The 19,773-nt window shown below is 37.3% G+C and overlaps 1 protein-coding gene across 2 annotated transcripts in view; it reads left to right on the top strand.

The window, feature by feature from the left end:
- Positions 1-293: 293 nt before the first annotated feature.
- MDFIC (MyoD family inhibitor domain containing) overlaps positions 294-19,773 on the top strand; it is a 99,529-nt gene continuing 80,049 nt past the window's right edge. Inside the window, exons 1-2 of one of the 2 annotated variants that reach the window (XM_016221662.2) lie at positions 294-453; positions 8,437-8,520. In XM_016221662.2, coding sequence (XP_016077148.2) covers positions 369-453; positions 8,437-8,520 — 169 coding nt within the window. In that variant the 5' untranslated portion in view covers positions 294-368. The remainder of the gene's footprint in view (positions 454-8,436; positions 8,521-19,773) is intronic. The other variant, XM_016221663.2, reaches the window with a different exon arrangement.

The following is a 19,773-nucleotide window of genomic DNA, read 5'->3' as shown; positions in this document are numbered from 1 at the left end:
GGAGGAGGGCTTTTAGCCCCTTACCTGGAGCTTCTAAATCCAATCCCTTCTCCCTTGCAGTAGGCCCCCCACCCCCACCCCCCCCACCCCCACCCCCACCCCCACCCCCAACTTCCTGAGAGTTGGTTGCTGTCAGCTTGCTGGGTAAACCGTTTTTTTCCCCGGTTTCAAATCAAAACTTCCCCTGGGTGGGGTTTAGGGGAGGGAAGCGGAGGGGGAGGGCATGTCCTGGAGGGTTGGTGTGCTTTTCTCTAATAACTCCTTTTTCCCCAACCAGAAGCAGTCAGTTCCCTGCACCCAGCACCTAACAGCCCTTCAGCTTCCGCCCGGCGGGGCGGCCAGCTAGGCAGCTGTCGGTGGAGCGGCCCATGTCAGACGCGGGAGAGGCCCTAGCTCCGGGGCCCCAAGAAGGCGCCGAAGCTGGCGATGGCTGCCTGGGCGCCCCCGCTCAGGGTGAGTGCGCGCTTGCGAGTTGCAAGCTTCTTTGTTGTTGCATTTTAAAATTTGTTCACACATTATCGATTGGAGTGTGTATATAAGTGCGTGTGTGCCGGGGTGCGGTGAGGACATATACCTAGCTCATAGTTGTGAACTTTTTGCACAATGTTACTCAAAGCAAGTTCTCCAAGATTCCTGCCCTAGATCAACAACCGGATAAGAGGGCGGGATCCGCTGGTTCCTCCACTCCCCCTTCATTTGGCTGTGGAGAAACCGGATGACCTGATTGCTTCTCCCTTAAGCTTATGCATTGATGGGCCTCGAATATGTGAGTTCTGAAGCAATTTTCCCTAGGTCGCTTCAGTTTTTATGTCTTCATCAGTTCCAGGCACGCCTCTGTACCCTGAACAGTATGCATTCCCTTCATCTTTCTGTTTCTTGTGGGCTACTCTGCAACTCGGTTTATAATCCAGGTTTCTGTGACCTATTACTTTGGAATGGCTCATGCATACGTTTTCAATAACTGTTTTGTTTTAAAAAAATCTTCCTTTAAAGAAACACTTTCCAGGAATGAATTACCTCCTTTGTGTTCTTCCAAAATGTCAACACATGCAGACTATAAGAGAAAATACTTTTGTTTCTGAGAAACTTCCATAACAAGCTTGTAAACAACTCAGATTGTCTTTCTGCTCTTAAAGGTAACAACAGGTTTTCACTGGTGACCATGAAAGAGAAAGGGCCTTACTCTTCTGATGTATTTTCCTCTTAGGGTGGTTCTTATTTAAAGAATTTTGATACTGATATGAATTCAATAATTTTCCAGAGCTCAAAAACCTACTTTATACTCTTGATTTTAAGTCTATCTGATAGCTTCCCCTCACCTCCTACCCCCTTTAACGATAATGTAATGGGATCTTTGGCATTTTGTTTTAAAGGGAGCAAAAAATAGGTAAAAGCAGGAAACATCCATGGCTGAGTCAAAATGTTCTTGCATTCAGGGCTGTTAAATTGAATTATGTTTATCATTGTTGTGTGTTTTTTTGCTTTCAAACAGGGAGTCATTTTTTCTAAACAGACAAAATAGAGAAAATCAGAGAAATAGAATGATAAACATGTTTTTCCCAAAGCAGCCTCTGTTCTGCACATTATATTGCCAATACAATCATTTTCCTGTCCTTAAGCATGTCCCCTGTAGTCACAGACTCACTGATGGGCTTTTTATGTTCACAGTTTAGTTGTTAATCACAATTGTTAAACAGTGCTTACTTAATTCAAAAATCAACACCAAGCACACTAAAAAAACAATTGATTTAGGTATTTTTGATGCCTAACATGTCCAACTTTAATAGTTTACATTTTTAAAATCACCTAAAAGACCTTGCAGTAATACTTAATGTAACTGTGCAGACACAATGCTGTAAGATATCACATGATCTGACTTTTAAGAAGCAGACATGTAGAATGGTGTGAATGTTGGCTTCATATAACATGCACAATATCATTGTGGAAACTCTTAGGTTAGATTTTAACTGGAAATTGTCTTAACCTCAGCAACAAAATTGTTCTTTAAATTAGTTTAACTTTGAATCACAACATCCTTTTGAATAGATGGATATCAATTTAATTTTAAGTAGAAGGTAAAGTTGTGTTTTTTTTTAATACAATTATCTGGATCTTGTTAAAATGCTGTGTCTCAAACAGGCAGATTTCATCAGGTATACTGAAAGAAAAAGAATTGTTGAAGAGAATGGTGAGAGAAAAATCTTCAAGATGTAGGCTTCCCTGGTTACTTTGGTTTTATTGGTAAACACATTATTGAAGAAGGTTTGCTAGCAGGCCACTCCACTCTTAAGCGCTTTCTCAAATTCTTTTATTCTCTTCCTATATCCTGGGATTTTTTTTTTTATCATCTTTTCTGAAGAATAGCTTAATAATTCTCTGGTAAGATGTGACTGCTTAGTTAATTGAAATTAATTAAAAAATTAATATATTAAAATCAGTGAGAAAAATGGAGTTTTATGAAACAAAATATCTTTTGCAAAGTTAAATATATGTATGAAGACATATGATATTATAACCTACACATGAGCTCTCTATACTGCTAACCAAAGACAGAAAACTTTAAAGTTGAAGGTAATTTTAGGGGTCTCTAGTCTGAACTCTCCCTCAAGTCTAGAACTCATTTCTACATTCTTTTAGTTGGTTAGTTAGAAACCTATAGTGTAGTGCATTCTACCGCATTCAGAATTATGACGGTTTTCCTAATTGCAAACATAGCTCTGTCTCTCTAAAATGTCTACCCTTTTGCTGTGATTCTGCAAGCAAATTTCTATTGCTTTGAAACTATTAAAAAAATCTTTTCTATGAATTTTAAAAATTGTTACAAAGCAAGGACATAAGCTCATATACTCCATTATGTAGGAGGGAACCAGGATGGTTATCAGAAGGTAGAGAGCAGTGGGGATTTTGGGCCCGTGGAGAGTTCATGGGCCAGGAGGAGATACTTTTCAGCTCCAGCTCACCTTTGTCATTTAAGTTAATATTTTCCAATGTTTCAGGAGATACTTGAAATCTGGATTTTTATGTTTCATATCTCGTATTTTAAGAGTTGGCAACTAATTAAATACAATTACTATCTAAGCCAAGCAAAACAAGCACATCTGCAAGCTGGAAATGGCCTCTAAGCAGCTGATTTTTATCTCTGTTACAGAAAATAGAAAGTAAAGGTACAATTTAAAACTATTTCCCTGTTTGTGACTAACTTCTGAAAGGCTGACTTGATTTGTGGGCTTATGCAAAGTACCTACATAAGTATCTTGATAGGTGAAGGACAATTTGGGTCAAGTTTATTTTTGTTTTAAGAGAGAATGGATCGTGTAAACATGGTCCATCTAATTTTTACTTTTTGGATTAAGCATCTTAAAATTCACTGTTATCAATACTGAAAATACAAGTATTTGTATTTTTTGTGTGCTATAGTTACTAGAATCCATATAGTTGAAAGGGCCTTTTAATTAAGTGATTCACTTGTAAATTTGCAACTTTTAACTAGAAGGATCTCTAGAAATAATTTAGTTTAACTGGCCCATTTTTTGGAAAGGATACCCAGAGAACTTAAGTGACTTGCCCAAGGTCTCATACACAGTCACTGGAAATCAGGGTGGAAGCACAAATTGTAAAGTATATTATATGTCATTGTGATAAATGTGTTTGAGGCAGAGAATCAATACAACTTTTTCCTACAGATGGATGAATTAAAGATAATGGGGTTTGGGTACTGTGAATCACTTGAGCTTGTTCCCATCCCTGCACACCCCACCCCCACCTCATTGCATTTGTCAAGACTGAGACTGTTGGACTGGAGTGCTGGAATATACTTTAATGTGATAATGTGTGATTTAATGCATTCTTTTCTCCTGGGAGAGTCCTCTGAGATTATTAGGCAGCCTTTTCGTAGCAGGATGCAAAATACCAGTGAAGTTAATTAAAAATAATTTAAAATGGAAACTAGGGAGAAAATCTTCAAGTTGAAATTACATGGGAAGAGATTTGACTTAGAAGTTTAGCTGAGTTGTCAGGAATTTATAGTGGTTAATCAGATTTCCTTTATGAGAAGGCTGTTTATTTCACTTTCTCCAATTTATGCTTATAATATCCATATTCTTTTATCATATTTTATCCATTTGATTAAGGGTGGTATTTCTCAAAGTGTGTCATATTTGGTCTCTGGTTCTCAATTGGGGAAGATTATGCCCTCTAGAAGATAATTGGCAAAGTCTGGAAACATGTTTTGTGGTCATAACAGGGAATGAGGTGGTTGCTTCTGGCACCTAGTGGGTAGAGGTCAGGGATAATGCAAAACATCTTACAGTGCACAGGGCAGGACAGCCCCTCACAACAAAGAATGATCTGGCACAGAATGTCAATAATGTTGAGATACTACCCTAATTTCTCAAGGCCACTGGCATTGTTGGCTCTGAATCTCCTGGTGTAATACTCAGAAATCTGCATTGTTTTACAAGTTGCAGGTGCTCTTTATTTCCCCTTGATAATCATTGTGTTAGAGGCTTTTATCTGTAGAAAGACATGCTAGCTTCATACATTTTTTTTTTTTTTTAAAGTAGACAAGCTTCAAAAAGCTTTTAAAAAGTCCCCTTTTCAAGTTCCAAACTTTAAATCATATCATTGCAGGTAAGTATATTTTCTATTAGTGCAAACTCCAGCACTTTCATCACATACTCTAATTTAAAAAAAAATAGTTCTGAGTATTCATCCTCAAAAAAGTTTCTTTTCAAAATTATATGTACTGAATATGAACATATTTGGAACATTAGCAAAATATACAGAAATAAAAATTAAAAAGAATGAGATAAAAGTAAGTAAATAAATAGATTTGTTATTTGTTCCTTCTACCACCTCAGTCGATATTCTTGTTCTGCCCTCCTATACTTCTCTTTGGTGATCCCAGTATTATGGCATAATAAGGAAAGAAGTCCTTAATTTGCACATGAGTTGTGGTCATTTGTGAGTTGGATTTTTGGAACCTGGATTATCTTTTCTCATAGAAACAGTGATAAATTATATTTAGTTCCATAGTAAATCTCAAAAGATTGTTGAAATTAAATTTTATTAAGTTTCATATGTTTACAATGATAAATCGTAGAGAACATAATACTGGCAACCAAATATGAATAACCAAAAATAAAACTAAGTTGAATAGAAACTGTTTTGAAACACTTTTGAATATAGGAGCTTGAGCAAGGGCAGGCTTAATTAGAAAACTATAGAAACGTGTCTAGATTTGGAAGATAATTTAGCGACATTTTTAAGTACCTTAGAACTTACACCCCCAATTCCTTTCTATGTCTAAAAGAACTAATGTGTATTTTATAAGTTCAGTTATAGAAGTGCAAGGCTTATCAGCTAAGCATATTCATTTTCTTTTTGCTAAGAAAAAGAATCGTGTGAGTAAGAAAAGGGTGCAGCTGGGGAAAACTAAGAGGGGGAGGTGGGAAGAAGGAAGTGATTAAATAAGATGCCTATACATTTAAGAAAGCATTTGGAAAGGTTGAACTCTTTGAGCTGAGAACTGTGAAAAAAGTTCTAGGGGATAACATGGTATGAGCTGATCTGGCAGCTCACATGTTAAGGAAGTAGATGATGGGGTAAAATCTTGAGTTAGGTAGGTAGCACTACTAACCTCAAAACAGGTCCTAATATATATTTGTGGAATACATGATTGGGTAAATGGAGGGCTTGATTGCTATCTAGAACAAGTGTGAGTCAGTGTAGCAAATGGCAATGAAAAGAAACAGTTTTGTCAAGGTCAGGGTGAAGGATGGGAATAGGAAAAGCATTTATCTGAGTGTTTGTAATTCAGGGCACTTGTATATAGAGGTTTAATTTTAGTACTGGTTTTCATCACTATGTCTCTCTTTACATTGTTTATTTCTGTCCTACTGAGATGCTGAGATGCTGTGTAAATGTCATTATACACACACACACACACACACACATATATAGTGGGGGGGGAATGAATGAATGAATGAATGAACCCTGATAGATAACAAGTACCGAGAGAAACAGATTGATGAGTGAAATCTGGGGCTTGCAGGATGATGGGAGAAACGCATACATTCATGTACCTATAATACAAAGTAGACTGATCGGTGCTATAATAGAGGCACAAAGAAAGTGTGATGGCAGAACATGGGAGAGACATCATCTCTACCTGGGCCATTTGAAAAAACTCTCAAAGAAAATATTTGATTTGAATCTGACCAAGAAGCATGGTCATAGGACTCAGCTCTGTGGAGATGGATAATCAAAAGCAAGGCTTGGAGGGGATTATTACAGAAGGCTAAATACTTCACTAAGAAGTTGTGTGGGCTGTATGAAGGAACAGAGAAGGAGATAAAGTTGTAAAGATAGGTTAAAGTCATTTTGAGGATGGCCTTGATTCCTCTGCCAAGGAGTTGGCATATTCTTTCCCTAGACAAAGTGGTAGGTAAGCTCGTAAAAGTTCTTGAATCAGAAAGACAGGACCCAGATGGGGCTTTTAAGAAAATAAAACTGGTGGCAATTCAAGGGATGATTTTGGAGGGTGTAAGAGTAAGGCAGTGATTATTCAGGAGGATGTTACAATAGCCTGACAAAAAAATAGAGGACCTAGGGCAACACCATCAGGACTGGAATTGAGAAACCAGATTTAAGAACAATAGCAAAAGTAGGATAGAGCTCTACCTAGCTGTGAGAGCCCCCAGAGGGCATTGATTTTTAGTTATCCACCTTTCAATTACCTAAAACCATCACAGTATCCAAATCATATTGAATTGAATTAATATGGTTGGGCAATGTATTTAATATGGGAGATGGTGAAAAGGTAGAAGTTTAAGGTAATCTGTAGGTTTGCTTTTCACCTTGAGTGGAAATGTAGCAGTAGCTATTGATTTTCTTTTAATTATCTTGGTTTTGTTAATGAAAGAAACATTCAAACCTGTGAAGAATTTTTGTGAGTTTGAGCCAAACTGTCTACACTTGCCAGGAAGAGAATCTCAATGGATTGAGATAATGCTCTAGAGAATGACAGTTTTTCACCTTGCTTTATAGATTACAATCAAAAGAGGAGACATAGCGGGTTACATGAAATCTATTGGAGACACATTTAGGGAGGGGGGAGAAAGCAACACTATAGCAGGGGTTGTCTCTGGGATTGGATACAAAGTAAAATGATAGCTTCTTTTACTTAGGTGGGTGTGGGATAGTTATCAGTCAACAATTAACATGATAACGATAATGAGGGGCTGTTTGTGGTCTCAGCTCTAAGCTTTGAGGGCCTTGGGGGAAAAGGGGAAATTACTTTGTTTTGCAAAGGTATGTTAATCAGGTATGTTATCTCAGATGCAAAAAGAAAAGGGACTGGTTTAGTTAAGGTGAAGATTTTCCTTTGTTCAGGGAAAAATACAACCTTAGGACATGACTACCCACCATAGACTTCTGTTAGTTTAAAAATGTTTTAATTTCAAACCACCCTTTTTGGTTACTTTAGGTCTCTGAGTTTGCAAGACCACCATGCAGGCCTTCCCTGAGCTTGTCAGGTTTAGCATATGGCACCTTTTTATCTACAATTCCACAGAAGTTACTGTAGCCATGATAACAAGTAGGCCATGGAGAAAGGGAGTTTGTAACTAGGAGTGTGGTGAGGGTTAAGATCAAGAGGAAGAATTCAGATAGCTGATGGTCTTGAACTAGAGTGAGAAAGGACTGAGGACCAAATTTGGAGTAATGACTATAACTTAGGACGGAGAAGGAAAAGAATACAGAAAAATAGTCTATTAGGATTGATCACAGTCTATTTAGTGGTTATGGAAGACGAGAAGAGTTGTTCTGTTAAGGAAGAAACAAGCTGTATAGAAGGCTTCTTTTGGATGTGTGGATTTTGAGCTTGCTCATCACACAATGGAAAGAAAGCTAGGGATAGAGAGAGATTAAAGGGGAAAGTGCACCAGGTTGAGTGATGGTGTGGTAAGTATTTTTAATTGAAAGAGTAGAGTTCTGGGAAGGAGTGGGATTCTTAGGAAAGTTGGGAATGTTCCCCTTTGAACTAGGGATGGGAGAAAAGGATGAGCGGTAGTCTAGAGGAAATTTGATATGAAAAAGAATATTGAAGGGGGTTAGGATAAGTCAAGAAATTTAAGATGTGTAGAAAAGATCTGGAAGAATGAAGAATTCAGGAGGGATTCAATCTGGGGCAAACAAAAGGGCTGCTCAGTAACATTGAGGACTTAGCTAAGAATGAGTGGTATGACTTTTTAGTGGACACAGTACGATTGCCTTTCTCAGCAAGGAGCATACAGGAGCTTAGGAATAGAAATTAGAATGGATTTTTGCAATTTGCAGGGTTGTAGGTTGGCAGAGTGGTAGCAGTTGGGGGACAAGGGAGGAGGGTCATGCATATGTGGGAAGAGTGTGTATGTACTAATTGATCTTGTGTTTCAGGCTGTTTTGGGAGCCAAAGGAACCAGAAGTGCAGTGGGTTAAGATTTCTGGCCAGGAAGAATCATGCCTTGCTGACCTTGTTTGGTTAGTTTTCATTCAAGGATTTAATATATATAATTATGTGACCTTTACAGGGCTCCTGGGGAAGCTGTGGAATGTCCTTTTGTGTGTGTAAGGGCCTTTCCTGTTTCTTTTAACTTTATTTCCTGGATTTTGTTGAAGTGATTTCATGGAAAGGTCTAATAACAGTGCAGTTATTTTAGTAGCATTGTATTTTTTAAAAAATATGTTTTTATTGATTTTAGAGAGAGAGGAAGGGAGAGGGAGAGAGAGAGAAACATTGATGTGAGAGAGAAACATCATCTGATTGCCTTCTGCACACACCCCCACTAGGGATTGAACCCTCAACCTGGCTATGTGCCCTGACAGGGAATAGAACTGGTGACCTTTAAGTACATGGGATAATGCTCAACCAGTTGAGCCACACTGGCCAGAGCAGTAACATTGTATTTTTATAATAATAAAAGATTAGGGGAAAATATGGAAACATAAATTGACACAATCTAAAATTATGTCGTTTGCAAATGGAAAATTAGTAGAACAACAACAAACAAAAGAGAGAAACCAACCAAATTGTCTTTCTAAGTATAATTATTCTACTGTGTAAAGGCAGGGGATGTGATTTTTATGTTTTTATTTCCAAAAATCTGTATTCAGTTTGTATTAAGGGAGCACCGATTCAGCACTGACTAGATTCTAGATGTGGACAATTTAACTTCAGCAACTTGTTTAATTAGGATTAAAGATGCTGCAGCCCGTCCTGTGTCTTGATTAGTCGATGCTTGTGTACTAGTATTTTGGATGCCTCTCTCTCCCCCTTCCCCCTCCCCCTCCCCCCCCTCCCCCCCTCCCCCCCTCCCCCCTCCTTCTCCCTCTCTCCTTTATGCTCTGTTTCCTCTCTGACCCCTTTTGCCATTAACACTTTACTGAAGTTACTTAAACCTTTCATATATATTTTTTAACATTAGCAGACATATTCTCAAGGAGGTAAGCTTTCAGCCTTAAGTTTTGAGATTGAGTTATGTTTTTTAGATTCTAATTCTAATTAGTTAGGGTTCACTAAGTAGGAACTATGAAAAGTTATTTTAACATTAATTTTGTTTGTGGTTTCTACTTGCAGTATACTTCTGGTTTCAGATTCACACCCATATGATTTGAAGTAAGATGATTCATATACATGTGATTTTGTGCCTGATGTTTTTTAGTAGCTTCAGGAATAAAATCTGAAATAACTTTTCATGCTAGCACATATAATTTATTATCAACGCATTTATTTGAAGGAGAAACCCCGTCAAGAATATTTGTGTACCTACCATGTACAAAGTCTTGTGAAGATTAAAAATGTTTAATACGTAGTTTTGCTCACAAGGAATTTATAAACTAGGTGAGAGAGAGGATGAGATATAAATATATGCCAAATTAAATTGTAATCCCTTCTCTAAGTATCAATTCACGATTACTAGAAAAACCGAATGACAGATTAGTTTATGGCCAGTTGCCAGCTGACTGGTACAAAATGGAGCATATCAAATTAGAGGTTGAAAGAGACTCTCAGGATGGCAAAAATAAGTTGGTTTTGTCTGGGTTGGGCTTCTAGTGGCCCCAGCTGAAGGGTTTATAAGTGTTTTTGGTTTGATTATGCAGAGTTGAGCACTAAAAATAAGGCAGGCAACTTGTGGTTGATCAGGTGACAAGCTCTGTGTAGGTAGGTGGCAGCGTACAAAGGAATCAGCTTCCTCTCATGGCTTCTTCTGTTCTAAGATGTAGTCCTTCTCTTTTTTCATGGTGGGTCAGCCCTTGCTCTTTTGGGTCTCTAGGAATACAGACCTACACTGTTCTTACTTCTCCCATCACTCAAAAAATTGCAGGATCTTTAGTAAGCTTTTCTGAGAGTTTTTACTATTTATCTCTTACTGAACTATAAGATGAAATTATGGAGCATGAAAAAGGTATAGGAGTTACCACATTAATATATGTACAATGGTAAAATAAACTGTATCTGTTTTTCATCAATATGCAAAATACTTGAACTGAAGAGTAATGTATTCAATCTTTGTGTTAGGAAAGTATTTGTGGTTGGAGGAGAAGAAGATTGGAGCACTTGTAGTGGGTATGGAAAAGGAAGTACAGATTTGAGAGAAATTGGGAAGTTGTAACTAGCAGGATGTGGTACTTGATTATGTTAGGGCAGGGGACATAAGGGGAAAACAGAGTTAAAAAATGATTCTGTGAATACCATTGACCAAGATATAGAACACAGTTGGAGAAATAGGCAGGGGCAGAAGAGTAGTGGAGATGAATTTTAGGAAATGTTGATTTTGCTGAAGATATATTCATGTAAAATTGAAACTTTAAATCTGTAGGTCAGGACAGGAATCAGGGCAAGGGTAATGGATTTACAAGTTATCCTTCTGGAGGTGACTGAGCCAGATTACAGAACCAGAATGGGTTGCTGGTCTTAAAGAGAATCCAGAGCAGACAGTGTTCCAGAGAGATGGTCCAGAAGGCAAGAGGCTGAGTTAGTGAGTTAAATGAGGGGCTCCCAGTTTTGGCCCTTAGAAAAATTACCAGTAAGGATATATCCCCTGACTTCCAATCTATATTCATCATTCTGAAGTCTAAGATATAAATTTCAATATACTTGTAATTCTCTTATCATTACCTTATTTGTGATAAGATTTAAAATCACACCTTTGAAATGCCTTTACAGATTAATCCCCTTTGGTTCACTTTGATTTCCATTGGCCTTCATTCTTGTTAACCAGAGGGAAAGAAAGCATTCTTGATAAAATCACTTGGTATAACTGAAAGGTAATGAAAGTTTTTAAAATTGTGGTACTTTTAACAGTGATCTAAAGAAGGATGTGTATCATCATTTTAAAAAGGGGAAGATGGCAGAGTCCTCAGTTTCTTTTGGTAATAGGGTTGACTGCTAAGAAAGGGAACTGCCATAAATGTGGCTTCTGGATTTAAGCAATCATTAAGGAGACTGTCATGATAGCTTTCTAGACAAGAGTAAGAAGACTGTCATGCCTATAAGAGTGAATAGAATGTGAAGGCTCTGAAAAACCATGGATCTAATTGAGGGTATTTAACAAAGAAGATAGACAAAAACAGAAGATCTTTTCCAATGTGACACTGTTACACAGAGGGAAGATTAGACTTTGAATTGCAAAAAGCAAAATATGGTGAACCAGTGAAAATTATAGGAAGTACATTTTAGATGATTGTGAGGAAAATCTTTGAATAAGTAGTCCCAAACTGGAATAAACTGTCTTCTGAAACTCTTTCCCTATTCCTGAAAGTATTCATGCCTACTCTCCTTGGCTTATTCTTGGAGATGTTGAATATTGAATGTTTTTATCTTATTTCATGTTATCAGATTGGGCTAAGAGACCTTTATGAGCCTATGTAAGTCCAAATTCCATGAACCAGTGAGTGTTTGGTTTTAGCATGAGTATACTTGTTGGTAGAAAGAGCACAACTGAGGGCAGGAGTTTAATATGCCTCAGGGTCAGTCACCCTGAAAAAATATATTTAAGTTAAGGAAGCTTAGATTTATATGTAAAAGTGAAGCCGGACTCAAGGGGTCTGAGGCCCCCTGTCACTACTTGAGCCAAATTAAGCAGAGACAGGGTTGAATCATATGTGAGCGTTTATTCTGTTATTGCTGGCAAAAATGGGAGAGCAGTCAGTCACCCTGGAAGTTCTCTGAGCACCCCTTGCCATTTGGCTGATTTTATAGTAGTGAGGGAGAAGATAGCTACATGCAGCTGCAAGCTAGAAGTATAACAGAGAAAGGGGAGGGAGGTCTGCAGTCCGGCCTTCAGGAGCTCAAAGTCCTATAACCAGATGGCTAATTATAGTGTTACAACTCAGCAGGTTCCTGGGACCAAAGAGTGGTAAGCATTCCTGAGGTAAACTCCTAGAGGAGGTCAGGGTCTGGGCACAGCAACCAAATCAAAGTGTATCCTGTCCTTGGTCTTCCCTCAAAATGTATTTCTTTTCTGAGTAATGGACCCACTAAGGCATCTTATCTTTTTACAGCCTTGTTTCATCCTCCAGTTTTTTATCTATAGATAGCAAGGTGAATAATTATTAAACAACTGTGGCTTTACTCTTATTAGGTGCTCTTCCCCATTATCAAAAGGTACAAGGGATTTAGATGACTGACATAGTGTGTCTTGTTCCCCAGTATCAGCCTGCTGTCACCTAACTTTCCCACTAATGTTTTTGAAGTAGAAAGTGCCTAATCCCCCCCCCAATTTATTTAGAGCCCTTGTTTATTGAGATATTATTTAAACTAATACTGCATTTTATACCTTATCGTATTCATATTCATAGTCAGTTGCATATGTATATAATTTTTGCAGTTATTTTCCACTTTGCTGTACACACAGCAAATCCACTCTTCTTTACTCACTCTCAACCTGTAAACTAGCTGAGTCCAAGTCATTTTTTTTTTTATTCTTTTGGATCTATCACACCATAAGCTTTTATTTATTCATTTTTTTTTTTTTTAATCCTTACCCAAGGATGTTTTTTATTGATTTTAGAGAGAGAGGAGGGAGAGCAGGAAACAATGATGTGAGGATGTAAGAGAGAAACATCCATTGGTTGCCGCCCATATACACCCCGACTGGGGATTGAACCAGCAACCTGGGTTTGTGCCCTGACTGGGAATAGAACCCTAGACCTTTTGGTGTATGGATGATGCTCCATCCAACTGAACCACACCAGCCAGAGCACAATAAGCTTTTAAAAGCATATGAAGCCCTTTGAAGAAATGCATTTTAGATTTTGTGGTCTTATTTTTCAAAATATTGGTAAAAATAATTGATTAAATTACATTGATTTAAGCATTTAATTCATTAACATTTATAGTATATCTGTGATTATACAATAACTTTCTTATATTTATAAAATTATGAAATTTTATGCATATGCTTATTCAGCTTTTAAAAATGCTTTGAGCCCAGCCGGTGTGGGTCAGTGGTTGAGTGTTGACCCATGAACCTGGAGATCACGGTTCAATTCCTGGTCAGGGCACATGCCCGGGTTGCAGGAGGCAGCCGATCAATGACCCTCTCATTGATGTTTCTCTTTCTCCCTCTCCTTCTCTCTGAAATCAATAAAATATATATTTTTAAAAATTCAGAAAAAAAATGCTTTGATTATCTCAACATGTTTTTTGGACAATGAGATTTTAATCTGTTTTAAAACATTAAACAGAGCAGGTAGGTTTTATTAAAGGTCATTTGGCTTGGGGAACTTTTTTTATCAGTGAAGTAAAATTCCAGAGCCTCAGGTTTTCCTGAACACTGCCCTATCTTTGGTTTTTTAAAGGTTACATTTAGGAAGCATTTGTAGATTTCCACATTGTTTTGAGCCTCTGGGAAATGCAGACCCAGAGTTTTTAAAAGGATTTTCCCAAAGATTTTGATCTCAGATAGCTTCAGATTTCATAAACAAGAATACACATGGATCATCTGAAATAATGATGATATTTGAATGGAAGAGTAAAAATGTAATTGTTTAAAGCAATTTTGTTTACAGATAAAAGAGATATGAATATAGATTGCATAACAAGAAGAGTATACATATTATGTAGATGACACATGTATGATCTGTCCTAGGTTAACATCAAATATTTGAGGTGATGTATAAGACTACATTTTTAAAAAAGATGAAAACAGAATAATGAAAATATAGGTAGCCTAGGATATTCAAACTGAGGGAATATCAAAATGTACAAATTTAGATTGTAGAGTCAAACCCACCTAGTCAGTTTTGTCTGTAAATTTGAGTCAAAATGAAGTGTTTTCTTTAATATGGTTTTCATTGTCCGTAAGAGAAAAAATAATATACAGCTTCTTGGAGGAAGATTGTTTTCCTTATATTCAGTCTGGAAACAGATTTCTTGCTTGTTTTTTTACTTAGGGATTATGGAATAGATACTGCCCTCAACAGCCTCTCGCTGATAAATTTATAGTAGGTTTTAAAAAGGTGCTAATGTTATAGCGTAGTAAGAATCTAGGAAAATTCCAGGACAAGTGGAATAGGGAAACTGAGACAGATTGTTAAACAGCATTTTGAAGCCAACGCGTAAATCCTATCTTTCCTAAACCAAGGACACTTGAGAGTAAGTGGTTTGTGTTAGATGGGCCAGGTACAGAAACCCAGGTACAGAAATTAGGGTACAGAAACTCACCAGAGCAGGAAGTCCTGGCTGCCTAGCAAGGGGCTAAACTGGGAAAACAAGAACTTTTTCCCTAGGGTAATCTATCCTCCCCTAGCATATTGTTGGTCATGCAGTTTAGACCCCCCTGAGCATTCCTCCCTAAAGATAACATCTAGGCATCAGTTGTGTTTTAGCTCCAAGCCCAGATAGGCAGTGAAACTGGACAAGTGGTATTGTGGCTACCTCAGGACCAGCTACATTGACTAATGACCCCCTGCCCTGGCACCAACCAATCAGTGGAGACCAGGACCCTGAAAGAGCACACCTGGAAAGCTGATGAATGTTCTGTTGAGACATTCCCCTGAGACCTCTCCTAAGATTTCCTGCCTGCAAGAGAGAAATGCTCAGGACAAAGGACCCAGCGCTCTCACCTCACTTCCCTGCCTCCCAGGGGAGCATGCTAGTACCTTCTCCTTCTCTCTTCTTCCATCTAAGGGACCCAGTGAGATTTGCAACCTGGGGAGCAATGGGCAGGAGCAGTTCCACCCGGAACGTGTCTCCAAGGTGTGCATTTTCTCCTTTTCTCTGACTTCCCAGTGAGCCAGAGCAGCCCAGCCTAGGCTCTTCTGTTGCTTCTTCTATGTCCTTCCTTGTTTCATTGTCCTAAGTGTACTTTTGCTGCAGCCAATAAATTCTTGCTTGCTTTTCTACACTTTGTCCCTTGATTGAAATCTTTCCCTCAAGAAGACAACAGCAGAGGTCTCCTCATCGTCTCCCCTGTAACACTTATTGCAGTATCACTTAATAACAGCAAGTGTCAACAAGCCTTTATTACATACAAGACATTCTGCTTTCCAGGTGTGATTCTATTTCTTTCCACACCCACCTTATGATGTAGGTATAGTTGTAAAAACTCGATTTAGCTATCGAGATAATATATTTGCTTGGATGTCTTACAGAAAAGTTTAGTTTACTATTTCACTACAATGGGCAGAACTGGGACTAGTTCCAAATTACCTGACAACAGATTTATGTTCAAAATGAAGAATAATTTTCTAATGAACCAACTGACCAAGAATACAATGTATTTCCTTTCCTTATAATTTTGGGGAAGGGCTGAGCATTTCAGTGGGACTTTCTATAATGGGTAGGATATTAAATTAGCTGAACTCTAAGATCCTTTCCAACTCTGGATTTTAACATCCTGTTTCCAACTGAGTACCTATCTCTGAGACCCACCTTTGTAATCTCATCAGCAAAATTAATCTAATATTTTCCTCCTTATTCATAGTTCTGAAGATCAAATATGTTAAAGTCCTTTGAAAATTGCTAATACTGTAATTGCAAAAATTCATTAAAGTATTTCAACAAAAGGAAGTATTTTATTTTTTATTTATATTTATTTAATAGCCACATACCAGCTGAGTATTGTATGACAGATAATATTTTACACATATTACTATCCAATTTACTTATTTCAAATGCTCTTAGATTTTTCTCTGTTAATAACCTTTCAAGTATTTTATTCCCCAGCTGTCTGGGATAAGTGAAATTCTCAAAGTTTTAAATTTGGGTAATGCTAACTAGGTAATATATTATAGAATTTTCAATTAAATGGAAATTCTATGTACCTGAATCTTTCTCATTCTCCTGCAAGAATAATCGAGATTGGAAAGAGATTGCTTCTCACCATTTATGCCCGTCTTTAGAAAAATAGCAAAAAATAAAGAGTATTGATCCTGTAAGATAGTCATTTCTGAATAGGGCACATTGTATTTAAATCCATCATTTAGAACTCTTTTTCTTTGATTCTTTTGCTTAATTCATGCTTGTCACTTTTAACTCAAATCCAATGCCTTACATAGGCTTTTCAATGATTCCTTCTACTCCATTCTAAATACCCTTGCAGTATGGATATGAAGTTTGACTCTGTTGTTTAGATCTTGTGCAGAGTCAGATTTACGGAATTTTAGAGCCAAAAAAGGCCTCGGCAAGCATCCAGCTCAATGCCCTCATTTCCCGTTGAAGAGAATGAGGCCCAGCCCTCTTCACCAGCTGGTGAGTCTTTGAGCCAGAATTATGACCCAGGGCAGTTTTCATTATCTTTTGTTTTTGTAGGTGCTTGATTGTTTCATAGCTATGTTTGGTTTTCCCAGCTAGAGGATTTGTTACAGGGACAAAGCTTTTTTTCTTTATCCAAAGATTCTTGTGCACTTCTGTGTTTAGAGTAGGCACACTAGAATGCCTGGGAACTAGCCTTTCAGAAGCAAATGCCCAATGGATACTTTGGTCTAGTGCTGTTTTTAAAGCGTCTTCACTTTTTATTTTAATATCTAAAACATATATTCCTCTATTAGTACAACTGATTAGAATTATGTATAATTCAGGTTTTGTACTCTTATAGTTGAGCTGACATGGAGATAGAACTAAATATCTCATTAGATAAAATTGTATTTTCTGATTACTTGGAATACTGTGACAGTGATGAGAAACAAGGTCTATATATCAATATTTGATAGGCTCTTCTAAGTTTTCTTTAAATTGTTTAGTACAGAAGAGCTTACTTAGAACAGTGACCCACATATAACCTGGCCATATGATAATGACATCCCCTTTACCCCACACCATCCAAATTGAGACCTCTGATGTTAGAACCTGTGCATCTTTATGCATGAAGAGCACAAAATAGATCCAGAGACATAGAAGCATGGAACCAACTGACGAGTTTCAGAGGGAAGGTGGAAAGCTGGGGAGGAGAAGTGTGTGAGGGGAGATTAATCAAAGAACTTATATGCATATATGCATAACCCATGGACACAGACAATAATATGGAGAAGGTGGGGGGGGCAGAAGTTGGGTGGGGGGGAATCAATGGGAGAAAAAGGGGATATCTGTAATACTTCCAACAATAAAGATAAATTAACAAAAAAAGTGCTACAAGAAAAAAAAAGCCAAAAAGAACTATTGGCCTAGAACAGTCTAATTAGATGATGAAATCTTCCTTTTAAGAGAAAATTGCTAAGTTGGATAGGAATGCTTGTTGGATGTATATATAGAAATTTTGTAGAAAGGTATAGACTGATTTCATGCATCATTGAAATTACTTGCTTGCCTCCAGGATTTGTCTTTTAGGCCCAGCTGGTAATTGTTTTGCAACTATAAATGTCCATAGATCCAGAGAGGAACTGATTAAACTGGAACGGCTGTGGTCTCTGCTTCTGTAATACAAAAATGACAGCAAACCTACAGTGATCATAGAAATTTGCTATCAGAAACTTACTCTTTTGTCATTGTAATGAGTAGTGGCTGACCTAACCTATTGGAAGTTGTAGTAAGGTTGGTTCTGTGACTGGACGTCATGGTGCCCATCTTACAGTTGTTTACCAATTAAATCTTGCTCGCTCTCCATGCATTTCTTCAATGTTAGATGTAACTGTGCACCATTTATGAGGCTGCCATATAGATATTTCTTAAATATTAAAGAGATGTTCATAAAATAATGAACATGTATTAGAAAGTCATAGAACAGCCAAATGGTCACAGAAGTTTAGTTTACAGACTGGAGAATTGGCAATGGCCAATTTAAATTTTCTACATGGAATCTCTTCTGAGCCTTGCTTTGGGCTGAGTGCTGTGGATTATAGCAAAAGCCTGACACCAAATTTTGAGCCAAGACATTTAGTTTTCAAAGGAGGCAGAGTTGGTTAGACTGATGATTGTGATTTAGTGATAATCACATAGAATTTATTATTTCTTGAACATAATAAGATAGAGAATGAGAATGGTAGATTTTAATTTGAGAAGGATTCTGGGATCAGCTAATCCTAGAATTTCACAAATAAGGAAACTGAAAAAAAACCAACACATTAAGCTGTTTCTTAATAAATATTTAGAGCATTAAGAACTTTATTTTCCTCTTAATAGAGGGTCACTCCTAAATCTGTGTGACAATTTCATTTACTCACTGGAGAATTGAGAGGTCCTCTGTTTAGCACTTGAGTATTGGACATGATTCAAATGTAAGTCAAGTGTGTCTAGAGGCTTTATTCATACCTATTTTCTTTTAGTCAGCAATGCTTCGTAATGCCCTGGTATCATGAATTAATTTTAATGGAATTATACATGAACAGCTCAAAATTATATAATTAATTCATTCAGCTTCAATTAAAGTTACTAATTGAATTAAGCCTACTAGCATGACACCTGGCGGCAGTCAGCTACATAACAGTAGAAGCAAGTAATGTTGGACTGACTGCTCCTGAGAGATTTCACGTGTATGAGTGAGTTTATATAAAAGTCTTTTCTGAGTCTTTTCTGTTGATAATCTCAGAAAGGCCTTGAGTTGACTAGCAATGGAAAGATATCTGGAGTTGTTTAAAAAAGTAAAGATTTTAATTGAAAATAACACATCTCAGGAAAATTACATTTCTCTGTGATAATGCTGAGTAAATGTTACATAAATCTAGAACATACTGGTTTAGCATGCTTCTGTTTTATATTTTACTGCTATCTGAATATGAATTTGCTTTCTAAAAACACTAAGCATTGAAGAGCCTATTTTTTTGGAGTTTTTAGCCTCTGGATTTAGTCCTACATTGGTGTTCCTCTATTTCCATGTGTTAAAATGTGTTTCATGTCAGAATTTTTCAATTGTGAAATCTTCATGGTACATGTGCAGAAATTTTTCCTCCCAATGGAAATGTTAATACAGTTGACTAACAATTTCTGTTTAAATCTATTTTCTGCTTCCATGGCTTGACATCATCTAGCTTCTCTTCCTTCTTTGATCTTTTCTAATTGTGCATACCCCACTTGATACACTTCTTTTCACATATTCACTCTTTGGTCATCCTAGTCATTTGGACGGCTTTAGCAATCAAGTTTAGGAAGATGACTGTTTCTAGCTATAACTTCATTTGTGATTTGCAAATTCAAGTGTCCAACACTAAACTCATCCACTAGACTGTAAATTCCATGAAGGCCTAGGTTGCATCTCCTAATTCTTTGTATCTCCATTGCCTAGGTCACTGCCTAAACATCTACTGTTTGTGTGTGTGTGTGTGTGTGTGTGTGTGTGTGTCTATATATATATATAT

This window comes from Miniopterus natalensis, chromosome 10 (assembly GCF_054644295.1).
Source record: "Miniopterus natalensis isolate mMinNat1 chromosome 10, mMinNat1.hap1, whole genome shotgun sequence".
NCBI classification, from domain to species: Eukaryota; Metazoa; Chordata; class Mammalia; order Chiroptera; family Miniopteridae; genus Miniopterus; species Miniopterus natalensis.
The sequence above is the reverse complement of the archived record's forward strand: the minus strand, read 5'-3'. Positions and strand labels throughout refer to the sequence as shown.